General features: G+C 42.7%; 1 protein-coding gene across 1 annotated transcript; it reads left to right on the top strand.

The window, feature by feature from the left end:
* The first annotated feature begins 9 nt into the window (after nucleotides 1–9).
* Nucleotides 10–3,166, top strand: LOC110708990 (protein ACCELERATED CELL DEATH 6-like). Its single transcript, XM_021887214.1, has 3 exons — nucleotides 10–600; nucleotides 957–1,405; nucleotides 2,220–3,166. The coding sequence occupies exons 1-3, from the start codon at nucleotides 39–41 to the stop codon at nucleotides 2,892–2,894; spliced, it is 1,686 nt and encodes a 561-aa protein (XP_021742906.1). The 5' UTR covers nucleotides 10–38; the 3' UTR covers nucleotides 2,895–3,166.
* The last annotated feature ends 17,878 nt before the right edge of the window (nucleotides 3,167–21,044 follow it).

The following is a 21,044-nucleotide window of genomic DNA, read 5'->3' as shown; positions in this document are numbered from 1 at the left end:
CATTGGTAAGCAGAAGCAATGTGAAAGAGAGGGAATCAATGGATAAATTGATGAATGAAGATCTCTACAAAACAGCTGTAGAAGGAAGTACTGAAAAATTTGAGAAGGCTATGGCTGAAGCTCATACAGAAATCGATGTGGAAAGTGGGCAAATAAAACTTGATGAGGAATACTTTTGTCGTCAAACACCAGGTGGAAATAATATTGTTCACATAGCTCTTAGACATGGAAGTGCAAATGCAGATCAATTTGTTAAGATTGCTGTAGAACACTTCACGAGTCTTAGCATGCGACCGGATAATAATGGAGACACGCCCCTTCACCTTGCTGTGAAGTGCAAGGACAGTAAGTCAGGGGAATTACTAGTAAATGCATCCAAAGGTTTTCTAGGCGAGTTAGATGAAAGACGGAAAGCATTTTATGTTGCCCCATGGGCTGTGAAAAATAACAAAGGTAACTTTCCGATTCATGAGGCTTTACAGACCAACAACCTCAATGATGCGTTCACCCTGCTTAAATGTGACGATGAGGCCGCCTCTCGTGTGAATGACTTAGGCGAGACTCCACTCCATTCCTTTGCCAAGAATGGCTTTTCTATTAGTAAGTCTCTTTTCCAACATTATGTTTAATCTTATATTTTGTTTTAAACCCTTGACCTTATGTCAAAAAAAAAAAAAAAAAAAAAAAAAAAAAAAAGAGCCCAATTTCTCATAGTAAAAAATAAAATTTGTGTCTCATATGACATTTTCATAAATAAACCAACAAATTTATTCAATTGTGAAGCCCACAATAATGAAAAGTTGTTGATTTATTCACGAAAGTGCTCCTTAGAAACAAATTTCGTTTCTCAATACGGGGAATATCCCAAAAGAAATTGAAAATATGATTTGAGTTTCATAATCATAATTGATTTTAGATTCTATCAACATAATGGGTTAAACGTATATATCATGCAGCTGTTGAAAAAGCAGACGAGTTTGTGAAGAGATTACGTGATACGAGCAGTCAAGCAGCTTATATACGAGATGATGAAGGCCTAACCCCATTGATGTGCGCAGCTAGGTCTGGTTGTTTCAGTGTTTTACGTGCTATACTTGAACAACATCCTCAATCAGCATACCTCCTAGATTCAAGTGGCAAGACTTTTTTGCATTTGTTGCGTTTTACGGGTGAGGATGCTGATAGGAAGATGTTATTCGATATCCCTGAAGCTGATGCACAAAGATTAGTGCAAGATTATGACGGAAACACACCCCTTCATCATGCCATTCAGACTGAGAACACTGCAGCTACAATTTCATTAGCTAAAAGATGTTTAGAGACGAAACTAACAGAACTAGAATTGGCAAATAAAAGGGGACAAACAATTCGGGATTTACTTGCATTACATGATGTCCCAAATGAGGTATGTGTATTATTATTTGTTTGCTTGCATGCATTAGCATCGTCGAGCCTTGTTTAATTCACCTTATTTTTGCTTATCTATTCTGATCTGATTGTCTGATTTTACCAAACATTGCAATAGTGTACAAAGAAAAAATATATCAAATATAGTTCTATTAGATTTGTAATAATGTACTACCTCCATTTCATATTAGATGTCATTTTGGATATTATTTGTGAGAAATAGAAAATTTAAAAGTTGCATCATGAAGCTGAGCTAGTATATTTTTCTAAGAAAATTTTGTCAAAGACCCTTCTCATAATTTATTATTATTATTATTTTTTTTTTTTTTTTTTTTTTGTCAAAAACCTCTTTACGTTTTTGGACATCATACCTTATGTTGGAAAATGGGGTTCGACCCTGTTTTTCAACGTTCACTACACTATGTGCTAGGCACATGCTCACTCAATACCAAACCCCTTTCTTTTTTTTCCCTTATCCATTCCGGTTACACTTTCTTTCTCCTCAAATCTAATTTTTTTTTACTACCTCCGTTACATATTATTTACAACGATTTGACATAAAGTAGAGAGGGAAAATGCTAATCATTGCAAATAATATGTAACGGAGGTAGTTTATTTTTTTATCATAAAATTAAAGATTTTTAGTGATAAAAAAGCGCACATAAAACGATGATATAATAAACTTATTTTTTATCAATTGAATTCATATGATTTCACTTTTTAGAAATATAAGCAAAAAAAAAAAGTGAATTAGACCCCAATTGTTTCTGTATTATTGTTTTTTGTTTAATACTTTTCATTACATGCAACAGATAGTAAAACAAATTCGGTATAAAATGCCGGAGGCAGTGTACTTAGCTAAAAGATCATACGGTATTTGCAAGACAGATACGAAAGAGTCTGCCAATGCTCTCTCTGTAGTTGCTGCCCTGTTAGCAACCATAACTTTTGCAGCTGCCTTTCAAGTACCTGGTGGATTTAATGGCGATGACGGTTCTCCTATTCTTTTGGAAAAGACGGCATTCATCATTTTCGTTACATCAAACTCAGGTGCAATGTGCTGCTCAATGCTTTGCCTTTTCTTACTACTTTGGGTGATGGTTATTGGCAACATTCACGACTCTCTCGGGATATTAGATATCGCTATACACTTGCTTCGTGCATCCTTCTACCTCACATTGCTTACATTCACAATGGGTGTGTTTGTGGTTACTGCTGAAAAGAGTTTATGGTTGGCTCTCTTGGTTTGTGGACTCTGCTTCATTACCTTCCTTCTTACTTGGAAGCAATCAATCAGTTTGGTTGCTAACAATGGCGGTGGTTTTGCTACTGCTATTAACAAGTTTAAAAAGTTCACTGTGGAACCAATTCAAGAGCAATTCAACAAGTTTAAAAAGTTCATTGTGGAACCAATTCAAGAGCAATTCAACAAGTTGAGAGGTCGATGCTATCGTAATCACGACAGTGTTGAGGAGCAGAGAAATTAAAAGAGAGCGATGCCATCGTAATCACGGTGTGTCAGGTATGTTCCTTGTAGCGTTGCTAGCCATGGGACATCCAATAACAAGTGTGTTAGGAGGGTTAAGTTTTTATTGTGTGGTATTGATTTTGATTATACAATATCTCATATGAGGGTGATTAATTTCTTAATCTTGCAAAGGTTATTGGCTTATTGTACACCCAAATTAAGGATTTTATTTGTTCACTTTTGTTAACATATATATTATGCACACTATTAACAAACATCCTCTGTTTTATAAGTGATCTACTTTTCTTTAACCGTCGTTTGTTTTATTTAAGTGACAAATTTTTCATAAGATGTCAACAATGAATGTCATCAGTAAGTAATGGCAGTCAATTTAACAGCTAACCATAAAGTTGAGAGATTTGAGTTGGGTAAGCTTAATACAAGTAAGAAACTTCTAATGTAACTAACATTTAACATTCCTTGTGTTTGGGTACAATTTAGTCCAATTGGGCCTAGTCATTAAATGATCCAATTAAAAGCCCAAGGTCAAGTATAATCTCTCCAATTGTGCTAAAGTCAAGATCAGTCCACAAGGCAAGTCAATTGGGCCAAGGCTCACATCCCCCATATATGCAAAGGTATAAAAGCCATCAATATCACATTTGTACATTCATTCAAAAAAGCCTCAAGCAATTAATTCTCTTGCATAACTCTCTCTCTCTCTACACATTGTACTGACTTTAGCATCGGAGGGGCCTTCCTCGGCAACACCCCCGAGGCTAGTTTACGTGTGCTTGCTGTGCGAGAAACCCTCGGCCCAACATCACTTGGACCGAGCCCAGTCTTCACCATTTCATCGGACCTTCGGCAAGGTCCCATTGTTTGCACCTGAAACAATTTGGCGCCGTCTGTGGGAAAGACTTTCAAACATCTTTAAGCCAATCAAAATCATCTTGCAATCAACTTAGTAGCAATGGCTAAGAACCGCAAGAACAAAAGCCTCCGTCCAGGAGCAGGCGAAAGGCCTAAAACTCCTACACCATCACCCTCGCCGGACCGAAACTCGTCTAAGGGTGCTAGTTCGGGGGAGGATCGTACCGGGAGGAGTCCCTTTCTCCCATGATACACAACTCCCATCATAGACCGAGTCCCCTTTAGTCTAACAGAAGTCAGTCCGATCACGGGACTCATTCAGTTCCCCAAAGCCAGCCTTTGACCATCCGCTCTCATTCTCACACTACTATAAAACATGTTAATTGCGACGGAAAATTTTCGTCGGAAACACCTTGTTTTCCGTCGAAAAACCCATTTACGACGGAATTCCGTCGTAACCGGTTGTCGGAAAAGTTGTTGTCGGAAAAACACCCTTTTCCGACGGAATTTCCGTCGTAAATGGGTTTTTCGACGGAATTTCCGACGGATTTCAGTCTGCCGAGAGTATTTTCAAGCCCGGCAAAGTCCCTCGGAAAATTTCGACGGAATTGAATTCCGTCGTAAATTCTCGACGGAATTTCCGTTGGAAAATGCTTTAAAAAAAACAAAAAAAAAAAGGCCACCGCCATGCTGTACCACCGCAAGCCGTCACCCCACACCACCTCACACAACCATCCAACCACACCAGAACATTACCCACCAACCACCTACACCAGATCCACCACCCCACTACCCACCTACAACCTAGCCCTAGCAGACCACCACCGTCATCCATAACCACCCCAACCACCACATCTACCACCGATAACCACCAGATCAACCACCCACCGACAACCTCCAACCACCCAAAACACCCCTGTCAACCCCAACCACACCCACTTTCTAACCCTAACCTATCCACAACACCACCCACACCCGTACCCAGATCCACAGCACCACCACCACAACCACCCTAACCTATCCACAGCACCACCACCACTTTACCCTCACCCTGACCGAACTCTAACCAAAATACCCATACTCCACCCTCACCCATACCCAGATCCACCCACCTAAACACCCAAACCCTAACCCGGACCCGACCGAACCCGACCCCACCTAAGCCCATATCTCACAGCCACCAAAAAACCACTGCAAATGCTAAACGCACGCACATCAGCCACACCCACCACCACCACCGAAATCCATATTTTAAAAAAAAATAAACGGAAACAAAAATCGAAAAATTAAAACATAAAACATACCTGAAATTGAAATATGCTTCGAATTTCAACACGAAAACGGTTTAACAAGGCCAAATTCGGCCATGAAAAGTGTAGATCTAAACTTTTTATGGCCGAATTTGGCCTAAAAAACCTTTCAAGTAGTTGGTTGATGTCATTTGTGTGTTGGTCGTTGATGACGGTGGTGTTTGATGACGGTGGTTGTGTTGTTGTTGATGCCGTGGTGTTTGATGACGGTGGTTGTGTTGTTGTTGATGCCGTGGTGTGGTGGTCGAAAGGAGAACGAGAGGAGGGAGAACGAGAGGAGAGAGAACAGAGAGAAACAGAGGAAAGGAGAATGAGAGGAGAGAGAAGAAGATAAGAGGGAGAAGCAGAGAGGAGAGAGAAGCAGAGGAATGGAGAAGAGAGAGAGTGGAGAGGAGAAGAGAAAAGAGGCGCTTCTTGAAGTTTGTTTAGGGTTTTGTAGCGGAAATGGTTTTTTTTTTAAAAAAATAAATTATGTTCCGACGGAATATTCCGTCGTAAACTTACGACGGAATATAAATCCGTCGGAAAAGGTAATTTCCGACGGAAAATTTCATCGGAACATACAAAAATTACGACGGACTTTTATTCCGTCGGAAATTTCCGACGGAATCGATGAATTCGTCGGAAATTTCCGACGAAAAAAAAATCCGTCGTAAATTTCCCTTTATCCGACGGAATATTGGGTCCGTCGAAAGCAGTCCGTCGGAATTAAGCTATTTTCTAGTAGTGTCACACTCAGGCGAGGACCCCTTTGACGGGGCCCAGCTCGGAAGAGGTGGCGAGAGCGTTGGCAGTGCTCATGGAGGCGATGAGGGCACAAAATATGCATCCACCTCGTGATCGAACTCCTCCGCATACCAGGAACCAGCGGAGGAAGCTAGACCGCGACGGGGGAAAACCTCCCTCCTTCCAGGAGCTGGAAGAGTGGGAAGAGGATACTTGGAAAACTGAAAGAGAGAGGAAAAAGAACCCTCAATTTTTCAGAGGATCCTCAACCTCTCGGCCAGAAACGCACAAGAGCAGCAACTCAGCCTCTCGGCCAGAATCTGCCCACCGAGAGCGACCTAAGACTGTTCGCCGAAGCGTGCTCGACCGACTCGGTGGCAGGGAGCCGAGTGTGCACAGCCGCCTCTCGTTCCCTGTAGCCGAGGCCCAGACTTCCCAGCTAGGGACGAAAACCACTCCTACCTCTCTAAGAGGGCGGAGCGCAGTTCCTTCGGCCAGGAACAAAGGCAAGGCCGTTATGCTACCCACCAGTTCCCCATTCGAGCAATAGATTCTGGAAGAGCATGTGCCCACGGTTAAAATATCGTCGCACATTACATACGATGGGACTTCAGATCCGAAGGACCACGTCGCCTCGTACGAGGCTCATATGCATCTTTGCCCCAGGTCCGAAGCGACTTGGTGCAAATATTTTCCAACCACTCTCAAGGGGGTCGCGCAAGAGTGGATCTCCAAGGGAGTGAAACAAGGCTCAATCACTGGGTGGGACGATCTGTCCTCCAAATTTAAGAGCAAATTCTCCACGGCAAACCGCCGAGAGAAGACTACTGCAGAGCTCATGGGTCTGCAACAAGAAGAGGTTGAAAGCCTCCGAGACTATCTGACTCGCTTCAGCAACGAGTCGTCCAGCATCTCTCAACTGGACCAAGGGCTGGCAGTTTTCGCCCTTCAGCATGGCCTTAGAGCAGGGCAGTTCTCCGACTTCATGGTCATGAATTCACCCAAGACCTTGGAGGAGGCACTGAATGCTTCGGATAAGTTCATCTGAGCTGAAGAGTGGAACAAAACAAAAACCCAACCTCAATCTGGGGGAGGGAAACAAAAACAAATACCCCCGTCTGAAGGCCAAGGCCAGAAGGCAAAGGGAAAGGCGAAAGCCTCGAAACAATCTTCGGCCAACGAGTCGAAGAAGGAAAAATCTGCTCCTTTTACGGGCAGATACGAGTCCTACACCCCGCTCTCTCTTCCGCGCGCCAAAATTTACAGCGTAACAAAGGAAGAGCAGAGTTACAGAAAGCCGAGACCACTCCTGGAGTGGTATCAGCGAAAAAATAAAAATCAATGGTGCGAGTTCCATGAATCACCGGGACATAACACCGAGGAGTGTATCCAGCTGAAGGACCAGATCGAGGACATGGTCCGGAAGGGATACTTGAAAAAATACATCGCGGATCACCGCGAGAAAAAAGAGGCGAGAAGTCAGCAAAGGACTCTCGACAGGACCTTGACTTCCCCCGGAAGAACAGCAAAAATGCGGAGGGAAAATTCTCTCCAATCAATGTTATCTCGGGAGGAATATGTTCTCGGAGGGAACACAAGCGACACCTTAGGGCTCTGACCCACCGGGTGAACAACGCTGACATTCAGTCTCCTTAGTCGCCGGTGCCGAACATGACGTTCACAGTCGCCGACTGCCGGGGGGTAACATTCCCTCATGAGGACCCGTTGGTGATCATCGCCACGGTGGCCAACCACGACGTCAGCAAGGTTCTTGTTGACGGTGGCAGCGGAGCAAACATTCTGTTCCGAAAGGCCTACAATCAAATTAAGCTGAAGCCCAAGCACCTCACGCCAGTACCCTACCCGGTATCCAAATTCAACGGGGCTTCAACTTATCCAGACGGGAAGGTGACACTTCCTGTCACCATCAGCTGCGATAAGGCAGCCAAGAACGTCATGACCGAATTTTTGGTCATCGATGCTCCTTCAGTATACAACGTGATTTTGGGGAGACCCATAATTCACGAGATCCAAGGGGTCGTCTCAACTTATCATTAGCTGATGATCTACGTTTCAGACGCCGGCTTCCCCGAAAGGATCTTAGGCAGCCAAAAGGACGCCCGAAGGTGCAACTACCTCAAGCCATCCACTAGTCGCCCAGATGACGACGATGAGGATAAGGAAGAGAAAGAAAGAGAGTCGAGCACAAAAAAACCGAAAGGTCTAAGTGCTTCGGCCCAAGGTTCTGTGCCCAGAGAAAAAGGGCCAGAAAAGGAAAAGGCTAGCTCTTCGCCTGAGCCGAAAGACTCAGAGAGCCAGCCGAAGAAGAAAAAGTCTGGGACGCCTGCTGACATAGACAGCAGGCCAGATTGTGAAGAGTCCAGCCCATCAGCAATGGACATGGACCAGCAGACTGAGACGGTTGAGTTGACCGAAGGAGATGCTGAGAAATGTGTAACGATTGGGATGGACCTTGATCCGAACACCCGTTGTGAACTTATCCAGCTCCTTCGGGACAACAGAGATGTGTTTGCTTTCTCAACAGCTGATATGCCTGGGATAAGTCAAGACCTCATCTCCCATAAGCTTAACGTCGATCCAACGTGTCGGCCAGTTAAGCAAAAGAAGCGGAATTACTCCGCAAATAAGAACCGAGACATCGCAGTCGAGATCAAAAAGTTGCTGGATGTAGGTTTCATCGAGCCTTGTCAATATCCAGAATGTCTGGCAAATGTGGTGATGGTTCAGAAGGCCAATGGTACCTAGAGAATGTATGTTGACTTCACGGACCTAAATAAGGCTTGTCCGAAGGATTCCTATCCCTTGCCGAGGATCAATCAGCTAGTTGACTCGACAAGTGGCCATGCCCTGCTTAGTTTCATGGACGCATTCTCGGGCTATCATCAGATCTTCATGCACCCCGACGATCGAGCAAAGACGGCATTCGTCACGAACGCCGCGGTGTACAACTATAAAATGATGCCTTTCGGATTGAAAAATGCGGGGGCAACTTACCAAAGGCTGGTGAATCAAGTTTTTTCCGATCAAAAAGGACGAAACATGGAAGTTTATGTTGACAATTCAATCGTCAAAAGCAAAAAATCTGAAGACCATGTTAAGGACCTGGCTGAAACCTTCGCCACCTTAAGAAAGCACCAAATGAAGCTGAATCCGAAGAAGTGTGTCTTCGGCGTGAAGTCAGGGAAATTCCTTGGGTTCAAGGTCAGCAAGAGAGGGATTGACGCCAATCCCTCCAAAGTCAAAGCAGCGCTCGATCGTTCCTGAGCCGAAAACAAAGCGGGATGTTCAGCGGCTCACCGGAAGAATGGCAGCTCTCTCGAGGTTCATTTCTAGAGCTTCGGACAAGGGGTTACCTTTCTTCAAGGCCCTGAAACTCCCAAAAACAAAACAGCTCGTTTGGGAAGAAGAGCAAAAAGGGGCCTTCAAGCAGCTTCAGGAGCATCTGGCTCAACTCCCAACACTGGCTAGCCCTGCAGAGGGAGAAACTTTGTATCTGTACGTGGCTGTCAGCCCAGCGACCATCAGTGCAGTGCTGCTGAGGGAAGAAAATAAAATTCAGCAACCGATCTACTTCGTCAGTCACACTCTGACGGATGCTGAGACTCGCTACCCTCTACTCGATAAAGTCGCCTTTGCAGTAGTGGTAGCTGCTCGGAAGCTGAGACCCTATTTTGATTGCCATCAAATAGTGGTCTTAACTGATCAACCGCTGGAAAAAGTTCTGGGCAAAGTTGAAAAATCTGGTAGGCTGGCCAAGTGGGCTTTCGAGCTTACCGAATTCAGCATCAGCTACCAGCCGAGGGCAGCCATCAAGGCTCAGGCTCTGGCGGACTTCTTGGCCGAATGCCCGTACCAAGAGACGCTAGACGATGAAAAGAAAATCTGGACCATGTTTATGGATGGATCCTCCACCGTAAATGGTTCGGGGGCAGGGGTAGTGATAACCTCTCCCGAAGGCAAATCCTTTAAGTATGCACTAAAATTTTCTTTCAAGGCTTCGAACAACGAAGCTGAATATGAGGCAGCAATCGCTGGACTAGAATTGTGCATCTCTCTGGAAGCCAAGCATGTCTGCCTGAAAACAGACTCTCAGCTAGTTGCATATCAGATTGGTGGCAGCTACGAGGCCAAAGAGCCCTCTATGATAGCCTATCTTTCCAAGGTCAAAACAGTCATTGCAAAACTGAGAACTTTTGAAGTTCAGCTGATCCCAAGGGGTCAGAATGCTCAAGCCGACGCACTCTCCAAACTTGCCAGTTCAACTCTTACTAAGCTGAACAGATTTGTATATGTGGAAGTGAGCCGAGAAAGAAGTGTCGACGAAGCACCTAAAGTGTGCTGCGCTGACCCAGAACCCAGCTAGATGGACCCCATCCTAGCTTTCAAGCTTCGGGGAGAAATTCCCGAAGATAGAACTTTGGCCTCCAAACTGAAAAGAACCAGCTCAAGGTTCATCGTCTTCAGAGGGGAGCTTCTGAAAAAATCCTTCTCAGCCCCATTGCTGAAATGTGTGGGACCAACAGATGCAGATTACATCCTTCGGGAGATTCACCTCGGCATCTGTGGGAACCACATCGGGGGAAGAACCTTGCCCCACAAAGCATTAAGGGCGGGGTACTACTGGCCTACCATGATCTCAAACGCTAAGGAACTGGTTAGAAAATGTGAAAAATGTCAAAAATTCGCACCAGTCATCCATCAACCAGCCCAAGAGCTTCAGCCTGTGCTGAACCCGCTTCCATTCGCCCAGTGGGGATTGGACATTTTGGGACCCTTTCCAGATGCACCTTACCAAAAGAGATGGTTAATAGTCGGCATCGACTATTTCAGCAAATGGATTGAGGCTGAAGCAGCTTCGAATATCACAGAACAAACTGTCAGGAAATTTATCTGGTAGAACATCATCACCCGCTTCGGTATTCCGAAGGTCCTTGTCTTTGATCATGGGAGGCAATTCAATAATCTACCGCTGAAGCGGTACACAGATTAATTTGGCATCAAGTTGGCATATTCAGCAGTGTGTCATCCACAAAGTAATGGCCAAGCCGAAGCTGCAAATAAACAAATCCTCATTGCTTTGAAGAAAAGGGTTGAAGATCAAAAGTCTAAGTGGATAGAGGAACTTCCAGGAACCCTCTGGTCACTTCGGACGACTGAGAAAGAGGCAACGGGCTATTCACCTTTTGAGCTGGTGTATGATGTCGAAGCCGTTCTTCCTGTAGAAATCGGCTCTGAAAGTTTACGAGTGCACCACTTCTCGGCTGAGAATGAGCAACTTATGAAGGAATCTCTCGATTTCCTCGATGAAGTAAGAGACTCAGCCCGAGGCAGAATGGCTGCTTATAAGCAGAGAATCAGCAAATTTTATAACCGAAGGGTCCATGCAAGGCCTCTCAAAATTGGAGACCTTGTCCTTCGGAATGGTGCTGCAGTTCAGAAAGGCCGAATCCATGGGAAACTCTCAGCTGCATGGGAGGGACCCTATGAAATCTATGATGAGCTTCAGCCAGGGACATACAAGCTTCGCTAGTTAGATGGAACAGAGCTGAAAAACCACTGGAATGCTGATGTACTTAAGAAATATCATGTGTAAACCCTTCGGGGTAAAACAATCTTTGTAAGTATATTTCGAATTATTAATGAAAGGCCTCAGAGCCACCATTTTTATAAATACTTGCAACTTTTTATCCTTTCAAGTTTTCTTTATTCTATCTACTCTTAAGGGTCTTTATTCAGCATCGTCTGAAACCTTCGCCTTGGGGTAACTGGGTTTCAGGTTGCTGAAAAACTCGTCTTTTTAAAGAACTCTGGTCTTTCAGCTGAAGTCAAACTTCAGTAAGACTTGTTCTCCAAAGACATGAGTCCATGGACAAGTCTGGGGTATTGCTTTAATTGAGCCTTGTATCCCAAAAAGCCATTATCTAAAACATTGCCTTCAGTTGGCCTTGTGTTTCAGATATTGACAAGGGTTAAAATGGTCGCTACAATCTAACTCTCAATCAAACAATACTTATACGAACACCCTATAACCAAGTACAATGGCAAATAAAGGTTCGGTCCACGAGGAACGAGAGTAATTGCAAATCAATCTTAAACCTAAGCTAGTTCGAAATCAATGGAAAATGGTGTTCTAAAATACTACTAATAAGATGGAATAAATCAATAAACTAAGACACTAGGGAGAACGGGAATTCATCAAACCATCGGTAACTACGCAACAAGGAATCACAGAGACAAACGGGATATGCAAAGACTATATGTCTGATCAATATCATGTGATAGGAAGACAACGGGCAATACTAAGCTTGGATTTCTCATGCACTTAACATTACTCGATACATAATCAAACCACATTCAATAATGAAATACTCAATTCACAATCTCTTGTTCAAATCAAGGATATCATGCAATCAAATTCAAGATTCTAGGTTAGCTACTCCTATTATAATGAATTAACATGCAATCGCATATAATCAATTTAATCACAATCCGTTTATCAAAATCAATCCTCAATTACATAGATTACCTAGGCCGGGTTTCATCCCGAAACCCTAGCTAGGAGACTACTCACACATATTCATAATCAAAGCAATAATGAATTCCAAAAGCATAATAGATATAAACATGAATTCTGATTAAGGAATAATAAAGCTTGATTAATAAACAAGAATGAATAATACCAATTGTATTGATGCGAATCAATGGAAAAGTTCAGAACTTTGATATCCGTCGTCAATGAATAATACAAAGAATCTTCGCAAATCTTGCTTCAAATCAATCCAAGAAAACTAAAATCTCTAGGAAATTCTCTAAGAAAACTAATGAATCTCTAATACTAAGAACGTTCTCCAATAACTCTCTACAAAGGCTCTCAAAACTATCTCTAAAACTGTCTTTGAATCCTCTTAAAGTCGGGCCTTATATACGTCTTCTAATTCGGAGAAGTCAAGCGCGCAGTTAACCCTGGATCAGCACGGCCGTGCTGTATTTGGCACGGCCGTGCTAGCTTGTCAATAAGTAAACCGGGTTTCTTCTTCAAATTGGCACGGCCGTGCTATATATGGCACGGCCGTGCAGCTTCCTGGCACGGCCGTGCTGAATTTGGCACGGCCGTGCTAATGCCTGGCACGGCCGTGCTGAATCTGGCACGGCCGTGCTAATGCCTGGCACGGCCGTGCTGAATCTGGCACGGCCGTGCTGAATCTGGCACGGCCGTGCTGAATCTGGCACTGGCACGGACATGGAAATTGGCTTGGCACGGCCGTGCTAATGCCTGGCACGGCCGTGCTGAATCTGGCACGGCCGTGCTAATGCCTGGCACGGCCGTGCTGAATCTGGCACGGCCGTGCAGCATAGGCAGGAAGGTTGCAGGCACTTTGGTCTTCTTAAAACAGTCACAACTTCTTATCCAGAGCTCCGTTTGAGGCGTGCAATATATCGTTGGAAAGCTCTTCAGGTCTAATTTCCAATGCAATTAGAATCACTCCATTATCATTTTTATACCGAAAGTTGTGAGCAAAATAGTGAACAGGTGTCATATTTGTGAACTGTTCTGCCTTGCCTGCTACTTAACTTGCCTTTCAAGGCCTTGAGAACCGCAGCAAAGCCTTAGCTTGGTGGACTAGGATCGATAATAGCCTGATTACGCACCAATGGTTCGGGACTCGACATAACTTGGTCAACTATACATGTTATCACACCAAAAACAGACCGAAACCCGTGAAGCACGTAATATGAAGGAAACGAGTGTAACAAGGCAATAAACGACCAAAACGGGCCTAAATACATCCAAAATCACCCATTTATATGCCTTAAAGCGCGCCCTAATGTGCGCTTGTCAAAATCCCCCAAGCTACACTTTTGCTAGTCCTCGAGCAAAACTAAGGGATACACACACACACGTGATCAAATAAACTATTGCCATTACATATAAATCCAATTTAGCACGGAATGAAGTCAATGGATCCTACTTAGAACAACCATGCACGGAATGAAAACTCACTCAAACAAGCAACGAGACACACAATCCAAGGTATCGTTGATCAAAATGCAAACAAAACCTAAACCAAGCATACAGAACAAAGAAGTCATGCTTCCCTCTAAACCCAACCAAACCGGCCACGTCCTCCCCTTTTGCTTCAAATCACCACCCTAATTGGCCCCTCGTGATTCCTCGAAGGAACCGGAAAAAGTGATATTTTGAGGAATTAACAAAGGTATCCCGACATCTCGATTACGCATAATCTTTCCATAGGGTTGAAAGGTATCTCCCTCCACCGTTTGAGAACCGAACACCTCTAAAGTCTAAGGGTCTTAAATTAAAAAATGGGGTTAATTCCTAAATGAAGCGCAAGAATCACAATTCTCAAAAACAATAGTTCAAAAGATGCAATTCACATTCCACAATAAACATTGATCACACTTTTACACATCCCAAACTCTCTATGTTATACACACTCAAATCACCTTTTTCAAACTTCAAAGCTTTTATTCATATGTCCTCGCCTTTTTCACAATTCGGACGGCTTTTCTCCTTTTTTTTTTTTTTTTGATTTTCTTTTCTTTTTTTTTTCTTTTTTTTTTTCAAAAACAAATTTTCATATTACATCTTTACAATTAAGCTCACTTTCAAACTTGCTCAAACCAACTATCGATCATTATTCTTGATTTATACACAATAAGCTCAAACAAACCTTGCGAGGTAAACGCTTCACAACTAAGGGTTGGTAAAACATCGGCCATCGGGTTTGTAACATGGGTAACCAAGAATGGAATTAAAGGCTCAACATGGTTAGCAAGTAAGATGATGTAAAAAGAAAATTAATTTGTAACAAAACAAAAGGAAAAAGAATAAGAAAAATGAAAAAGGTGCCCTCTTCCTCCCTTAAAAGTGTCAAGTCGGTCTTGGGAGCTACAAGTCAACACAAAGATCGAAACATGCGTAATCAAGGATCCAAATATGCCACTCAAGAAGAATGATGAAGGCTAGAACAATAAAACCTCACGGGATTCAAAAACAAAGCAACTACCAATTAAGGGGATCAAATCCACAAATGGGAAGCGACTCCATCTTACCACAGCCCAAAGGCATAGAGTTTCACATGACAAAAGTGTTCTAACCAACTACCTTCGCCTAGACTCGTCTACATTGATCAACAATAGACTCAAACTGTGTATTCATCACTGGCTTAAGTAGAAATAGATATTCCACACACATTCATTCACGTTTCGAATCCAAATATGAGCATTATTCCAAAAGTTTATGCAATTAGACAAGTTTATCACGATCCAAAAATATAGGAAAAGACTATGAGGCAAATCATATAAACTAGACTACACATTCTCATAACAGAAGCTTTTCCTATATTGCACACAAAAACAAAAAAAAACTAAAGGAAAAAGGGAAAGATTTCACCAAATGCTTCTTGAAAACACACTAAGATAACATGAGATGCGGCGAAGCTCCTAATGCTACCTCCATGAGTCTTCATATCTGCACAGGTTAGATAGAAACAAACCAAAAAGAAACCAAAAGAAACTCGTTTTTTTTTATTTTTTTATAGGAATATGAAGAAAAACAAGGGAAAATCAACAAGGAAACCATTCACCCCCCCCAAGCTAGTATAGACATTGTCCTCAATGTCAGGCATCGAGAGACTACCTAGAAGGCAAAAAGGGAAAGAGAAAAGTACCTCATTGACTGGGTCTCGGGTTGCCTCCCGGAAGCGCTTCTTTAACGTCATTAGCTTGACGCAACACATGGATTACAGGTTGCCCATAATCAATACTTGCCATTGCAGTGGAGATAAGCTCACCATTCTTATTCTTGACAATAGTCACCGCCCCTTTCTTAGGTACTACAAACACAGGGGAAACCCTTCCTTGATGTGTTGGAAGGGATTTAAGCTTTACCTTTGGTGCTTCATTAGCCTCCTTTGCAGTGGCCACATCTAATGTATCTAGAAATTGCTCCTCCATGTCCCTGTTTTCCTTGTTCTCATTCAACTCAAAATCATGATTAGTATAGAATAATTCGTTACGCATATCAGAGACAATGGAATCAACAGTGTCAACCATCATGCAATTATCAGAATTAGAACAAGGATATTTCATAGTTTTATTTAAATCAAAATCTAAAACCTCCTTTCCTACTTTCAATGAAATCTTGGCACCCTTTACATCAATAAGGGCCCCCAAAGTAGCTAGGAAAGGACGTCCTAGAATTATAGGTATATGAACATCCTCATCCATATCTAGGACCACAAAGTCAACAGGTATGACAAACTTCCCCACCCTTAGGGGAACATCTTCCACTTTACCCTTTGGAAATTTGATCGATCGATCGGCTAATTGAAGGGATATGTTAGTGGGAAGAAGTTCTCCTATATTTAATCGTTGATAAACAGAATATGGAATGAGACTAACACTAGCTCCAAGATCACACAAAGCATTATCAATATTCATTTTGTTTATAGCACAAGGGATTGAAAAGCTACCCGGATCTCCTAACTTAGGAGGCATTTTGTTCATTATTATAGCACTACAGTGTTCAGTGAGGTTAACAGTTTCTACCCCTTCACAGTTTCTTCTACCACTCAATATATCTTTTAAAAACCTAGCATAGTTAGGCATTTGCTTGATAGCATCAGTGAATGGTATAGAAAGGTGGACTTCTCTCAAGGTCTCTAAAAACTTCCCGAATTGGGCATCTAGCTTATGTCTCACATATTTTTGGGGGTAGGGGTGTCTATGTAATAGGTCGGGTTCATTGGTTTGTGCTCCCACCTGTTCCTTTGGGACCTCATTAATTTTATCTTTTTCTCTGGTCCTCTCATCCTCACTTCCTACAACATTATCAGTGATAGGTGGAGTCACAGGTTGACTCCTAGGGGGTACTACTTCATCGCTCCCCCTCAATGTCTTTCCACTCCTAGTGGTGATAGCATTTACAGAGTTTTTAGGGTCAATACCTTGAGGCGGTAGTTTTGAAACTCCAACCCCATCTTTTATAGCACTAGCCAACTGAGAAATCTGGGTTTCAAGCATCTTATTATGTGTCATCACTTCACTAAAATTTTTATCAGTGGTGGACATAAAAGTGTTGAACATTTTGGCCTGGGACTCCATCATTTCCTCCAAGCTAGATCTCTGTGGTGGTCCATGAGCATAATAATTATCATTTGTAGCTCGGGAACCATGCACATTAGATTGTTGGGGATTTTGATTAGAGTACCCCTTATTATTATTCCAGTTTCCCCTGTTATTAATGCCGTTTCCCCCTTGATTGAATTGCCCTTGGGAATTATGATTCATTTGATTACCCTGTTGGTATTGGTTTTGATTTCCAAAACCACCATGTTGATTATAGGGTCCTTGGGAATTTTGGTCCCTTTGGCCTCTATTTCCCCACTGGTTTTGATAATCAAAATCATTACCTCCCTGATTATAATTGTTCCCTCTTTGATTAGGTGGCAGATATCTATTATTGTCATTCCTAGGTCCGTTATCATAAGACATAGCATTGACCTGTTCATTATTATATCTATTACCATCATTATTATTAGGATCATATGAGGGATCAAAATTACAAGCATTAGTATAATGATCATAAGACCTACAGTTTTCACAGAAAATACATCCTACAGGCATATTAGAAACGGAAGGATTAGGATTCATACCTCTCCCCTTAGATTGGGAGGGAAGATCTTGCAATGGCACAGAATCGAGCTTGGCTTTAATCACTGACATCTCCTTCCCGAGGTTCGTAATTTGTGATGTCAGGTTGCTAATGGCATTGAGGTGGTCCACTGAATAGACCGCTCCTCCACTCTTGTTCACAGCATCTCGATCGCCGTCTTGCCAATCCATGTGGTGTCGTACCACATCTTCGATAATATCTATGACTTTCTCTTCAGTTTTGTTCATTATTGGGCCACCTGCTCCGCATCCAAACTGGTCTTCCCTTGAGGACTCAATCCTCCATAGAAAATCTGTAAAACTTGATATGTTGGGATTCCGTGGTGTGGGCACTCTCTTTGGTACTCCTTGTACCTTTCCCATGCTTCATAGATCGACTCCCCACTCCTTTGCCGAAACCCTTGAATCAAGGCTCTAGCATCGGCCGTCTTCTTTTGAGAATAGAATCTTCCCAAAAATGCTGTCGTGACATCATCCCAAGTGTGTAGAGAGTTCGGCTTCACCTCCTTCTCTAACCATTCGAGAGCTCTCCCAATAAGTGAAAAGGGGAAAAGCTTCAATCTCACGAACTCTTGATTCACCCCATTAACCTTGATGGTATTGCAGTACTTCTCAAATTCGTTCAAATGAGCCAAAGGGCTCTCATGCTTGGCACCACTAAACTGCCTTCTCTCAATGAGGGTGATCATAGCCGGCCGGATCTCGAAATCATTGGCCTCAGTAGTGGGTGGAGCAATCCCACTTGAAGCTCTATACGCCCCAGGAGTTCCCAACTCCTTAAGGGGTCGTGGTGCTGGCCGATTGGGTTGGCGCGGTATGTCTGCCATTGGAACCTGTTGTGTGTTGTGTTCCTTTCCTTGAGAGTTTGATGACGTCAATCGAGATTTACGATTGCTCTTCAAAGTTCTTTCGATTTCTGGATCGAAGGGTATTAATTCTCTCTGTTTAGACCTGCGCATACACACTAACCAAACCAATTTAATAGCAGGGCTACAAGTGTAGCCAAAAGGGAAAAATCTTTTTGTGCTTTTTTTTATGATGAACTAGACTCAAGAAATCAAAAAGCAATTAACAAACACCGTTCCCTGGCAACGTTGCCATTTTGACAAGGGTTAAAATGGTCGCTACAATCTAACTCTCAATCAAACAATACTTATACGAACACCCTATAACCAAGTACAATGGCAAATAAAGGTTCGGTCCACGAGGAACGAGAGTAATTGCAAATCAATCTTAAACCTAAGCTAGTTCGAAATCAATGGAAAATGGTGTTCTAAAATACTACTAATAAGATGGAATAAATCAATAAACTAAGACACTAGGGAGAACGGGAATTCATCAAACCATCGGTAACTACGCAACAAGGAATCACAGAGACAAACGGGATATGCAAAGACTATATGTCTGATCAATATCATGTGATAGGAAGACAACGGGCAATACTAAGCTTGGATTTCTCATGCACTTAACATTACTCGATACATAATCAAACCACATTCAATAATGAAATACTCAATTCACAATCTCTTGTTCAAATCAAGGATATCATGCAATCAAATTCAAGATTCTAGGTTAGCTACTCCTATTATAATGAATTAACATGCAATCGCATATAATCAATTTAATCACAATCCGTTTATCAAAATCAATCCTCAATTACATAGATTACCTAGGCCGGGTTTCATCCCGAAACCCTAGCTAGGAGACTACTCACACATATTCATAATCAAAGCAATAATGAATTCCAAAAGCATAATAGATATAAACATGAATTCTGATTAAGGAATAATAAAGCTTGATTAATAAACAAGAATGAATAATACCAATTGTATTGATGCGAATCAATGGAAAAGTTCAGAACTTTGATATCCGTCGTTAATGAATTATACAAAGAATCTTCGCAAATCTTGCTTCAAATCAATCCAAGAACACTAAAATCTCTAGGAAATTCTCTAAGAAAACTAATGAATCTCTAATACTAAGAACGTTCTCCAATAACTCTCTACAAAGGCTCTCAAAACTATCTCTAAAACTGTCTTTGAATCCTCTTAAAGTCGGGCCTTATATAAGTCTTCTAATTCGGAGAAGTCAAGCGCGCAGTTAACCCTGGATCAGCACGGCCGTGCTGTATTTGGCACGGCCGTGCTAGCTTGTCAGTAAGTAAACCGGGTTTCTTCTTCAAATTGGCACGGCCGTGCTATATATGGGACGGCCGTGCAGCTTCCTGGCACGGCCGTGCTAATGCCTGGCACGGCCGTGCTGAATCTGGCACGGCCGTGCTAATGCCTGGCACGGCCGTGCTGAATCTGGCACGGCCGTGCTGAATCTGGCACTGGCACGGGCATGGAAATTGGCTTGGCACGGCCGTGCTAATGCCTGGCACGGCCGTGCTGAATCTGGCACGGCCGTGTTGAATCTGGCACGGTCGAGCAACATAGGCAGGAAGGTTGCAGGCACTTTGGTCTTCTTAAAACAGTCACAACTTCTTATCCAAAGCTCCGTTTGAGGCGTGCAATATATCGTTGGAAAGCTCTTCAAGTCTACTTTCCAATGCAATTAGAATCACTCCATTATCATTTGTATACCGAAAGTTGTGAGCAAAATAGTGAAAAGGTGTCATATTTGTGAATTATTCTGCCTTGTCTGCTACTTAACTTGCCTTTCAAGGCCTTGAGAACCGCAGCAAAGCCTTAGCTTGGTGGACTAGGATCGATAATAGCCTGATTACGCACCAATGGTTCGGGACTCGACATAACTTGGTCAACTATACCTGTTATCACACCAAAAACAGACCGAAACCCGTGAAGCACGTAATATGAAGGAAACGAGTGTAACAAGGCAATAAACGACCAAAACGGGCCTAAATACATCCAAAATCACCCATTTATATGCCTTAAAGCGCGCCCTAATGTGCGCTTGTCAGATATCCATTTTTAAAGATAGACAGAAATCAAGGAAAACAGCAACTATTAAAAATCTTTTATCCAACTTAGTCCAAAAGTCAAAAAGATAAAACCCAACTCATTAATCCAAAGACTTGAGTCTTCAGATTTCTGGGGGAGGGGGGGAAGAGGCACTATTAGTGCAGGTCATCTTCAAGCTGAAAGCTTTGTACTTAGCAGAATATTTGCGCAATTTCTCAAGTTCAGAAATAGTAAAGCATTCAGAATAAGACAAAGCAATTGAAGAAAAAGCATCACATTAATGAGAGTAATGCTCAGAAAGTGAGCTACAAGTTCAAATGTTTAAAGATCATATTAAAGCATCGACAGCCGCCCACAAGCGGAAAATTACAGCTGCCGAGGTACATATATAAAACAAGAAAAGCATTTTGTACGACAAGGCAAGCTGAAGCAAAAAACAAGGCAAAAAATTCAGAAAGCGGCAAGTCTAAAGTTGAGCGCACGATGAACCGCAAGATTCTGAAGACGACTGCCCGAGTTCCTATGCTTCAGCCCGAGGATCAGACTGATCAGCATTACTGGGTCCCACAGCGGCCTCAGTCCCAGCAGCAGAAGAGGCAGGCTTTGCACTCTGCTGAG

The sequence above is a fragment of the Chenopodium quinoa genome, unplaced genomic scaffold (genome assembly GCF_001683475.1).
Source record: "Chenopodium quinoa cultivar QQ74 unplaced genomic scaffold, ASM168347v1, whole genome shotgun sequence".
NCBI lineage: Eukaryota > Viridiplantae > Streptophyta > Magnoliopsida > Caryophyllales > Amaranthaceae > Chenopodium > Chenopodium quinoa.
This window is presented reverse-complemented; position numbering and strand designations above follow the sequence as displayed.

What these genes read in the sequence shown, in the direction of transcription:
- LOC110708990 (XM_021887214.1), top strand. Translation starts at nt 39, where the DNA reads ATGGATAAATTGATGAATGAAGATCTCTACAAAACAGCTGTAGAAGGA. An exon ending in CAAGAATGGCTTTTCTATTA is followed by an intron (nt 601 to 956) that starts GTAAGTCTCTTT and finishes TATATCATGCAG; the next exon opens with CTGTTGAAAAAGCAGACGAG. An exon ending in TACATGATGTCCCAAATGAG is followed by an intron (nt 1,406 to 2,219) that starts GTATGTGTATTA and finishes TACATGCAACAG; the next exon opens with ATAGTAAAACAAATTCGGTA.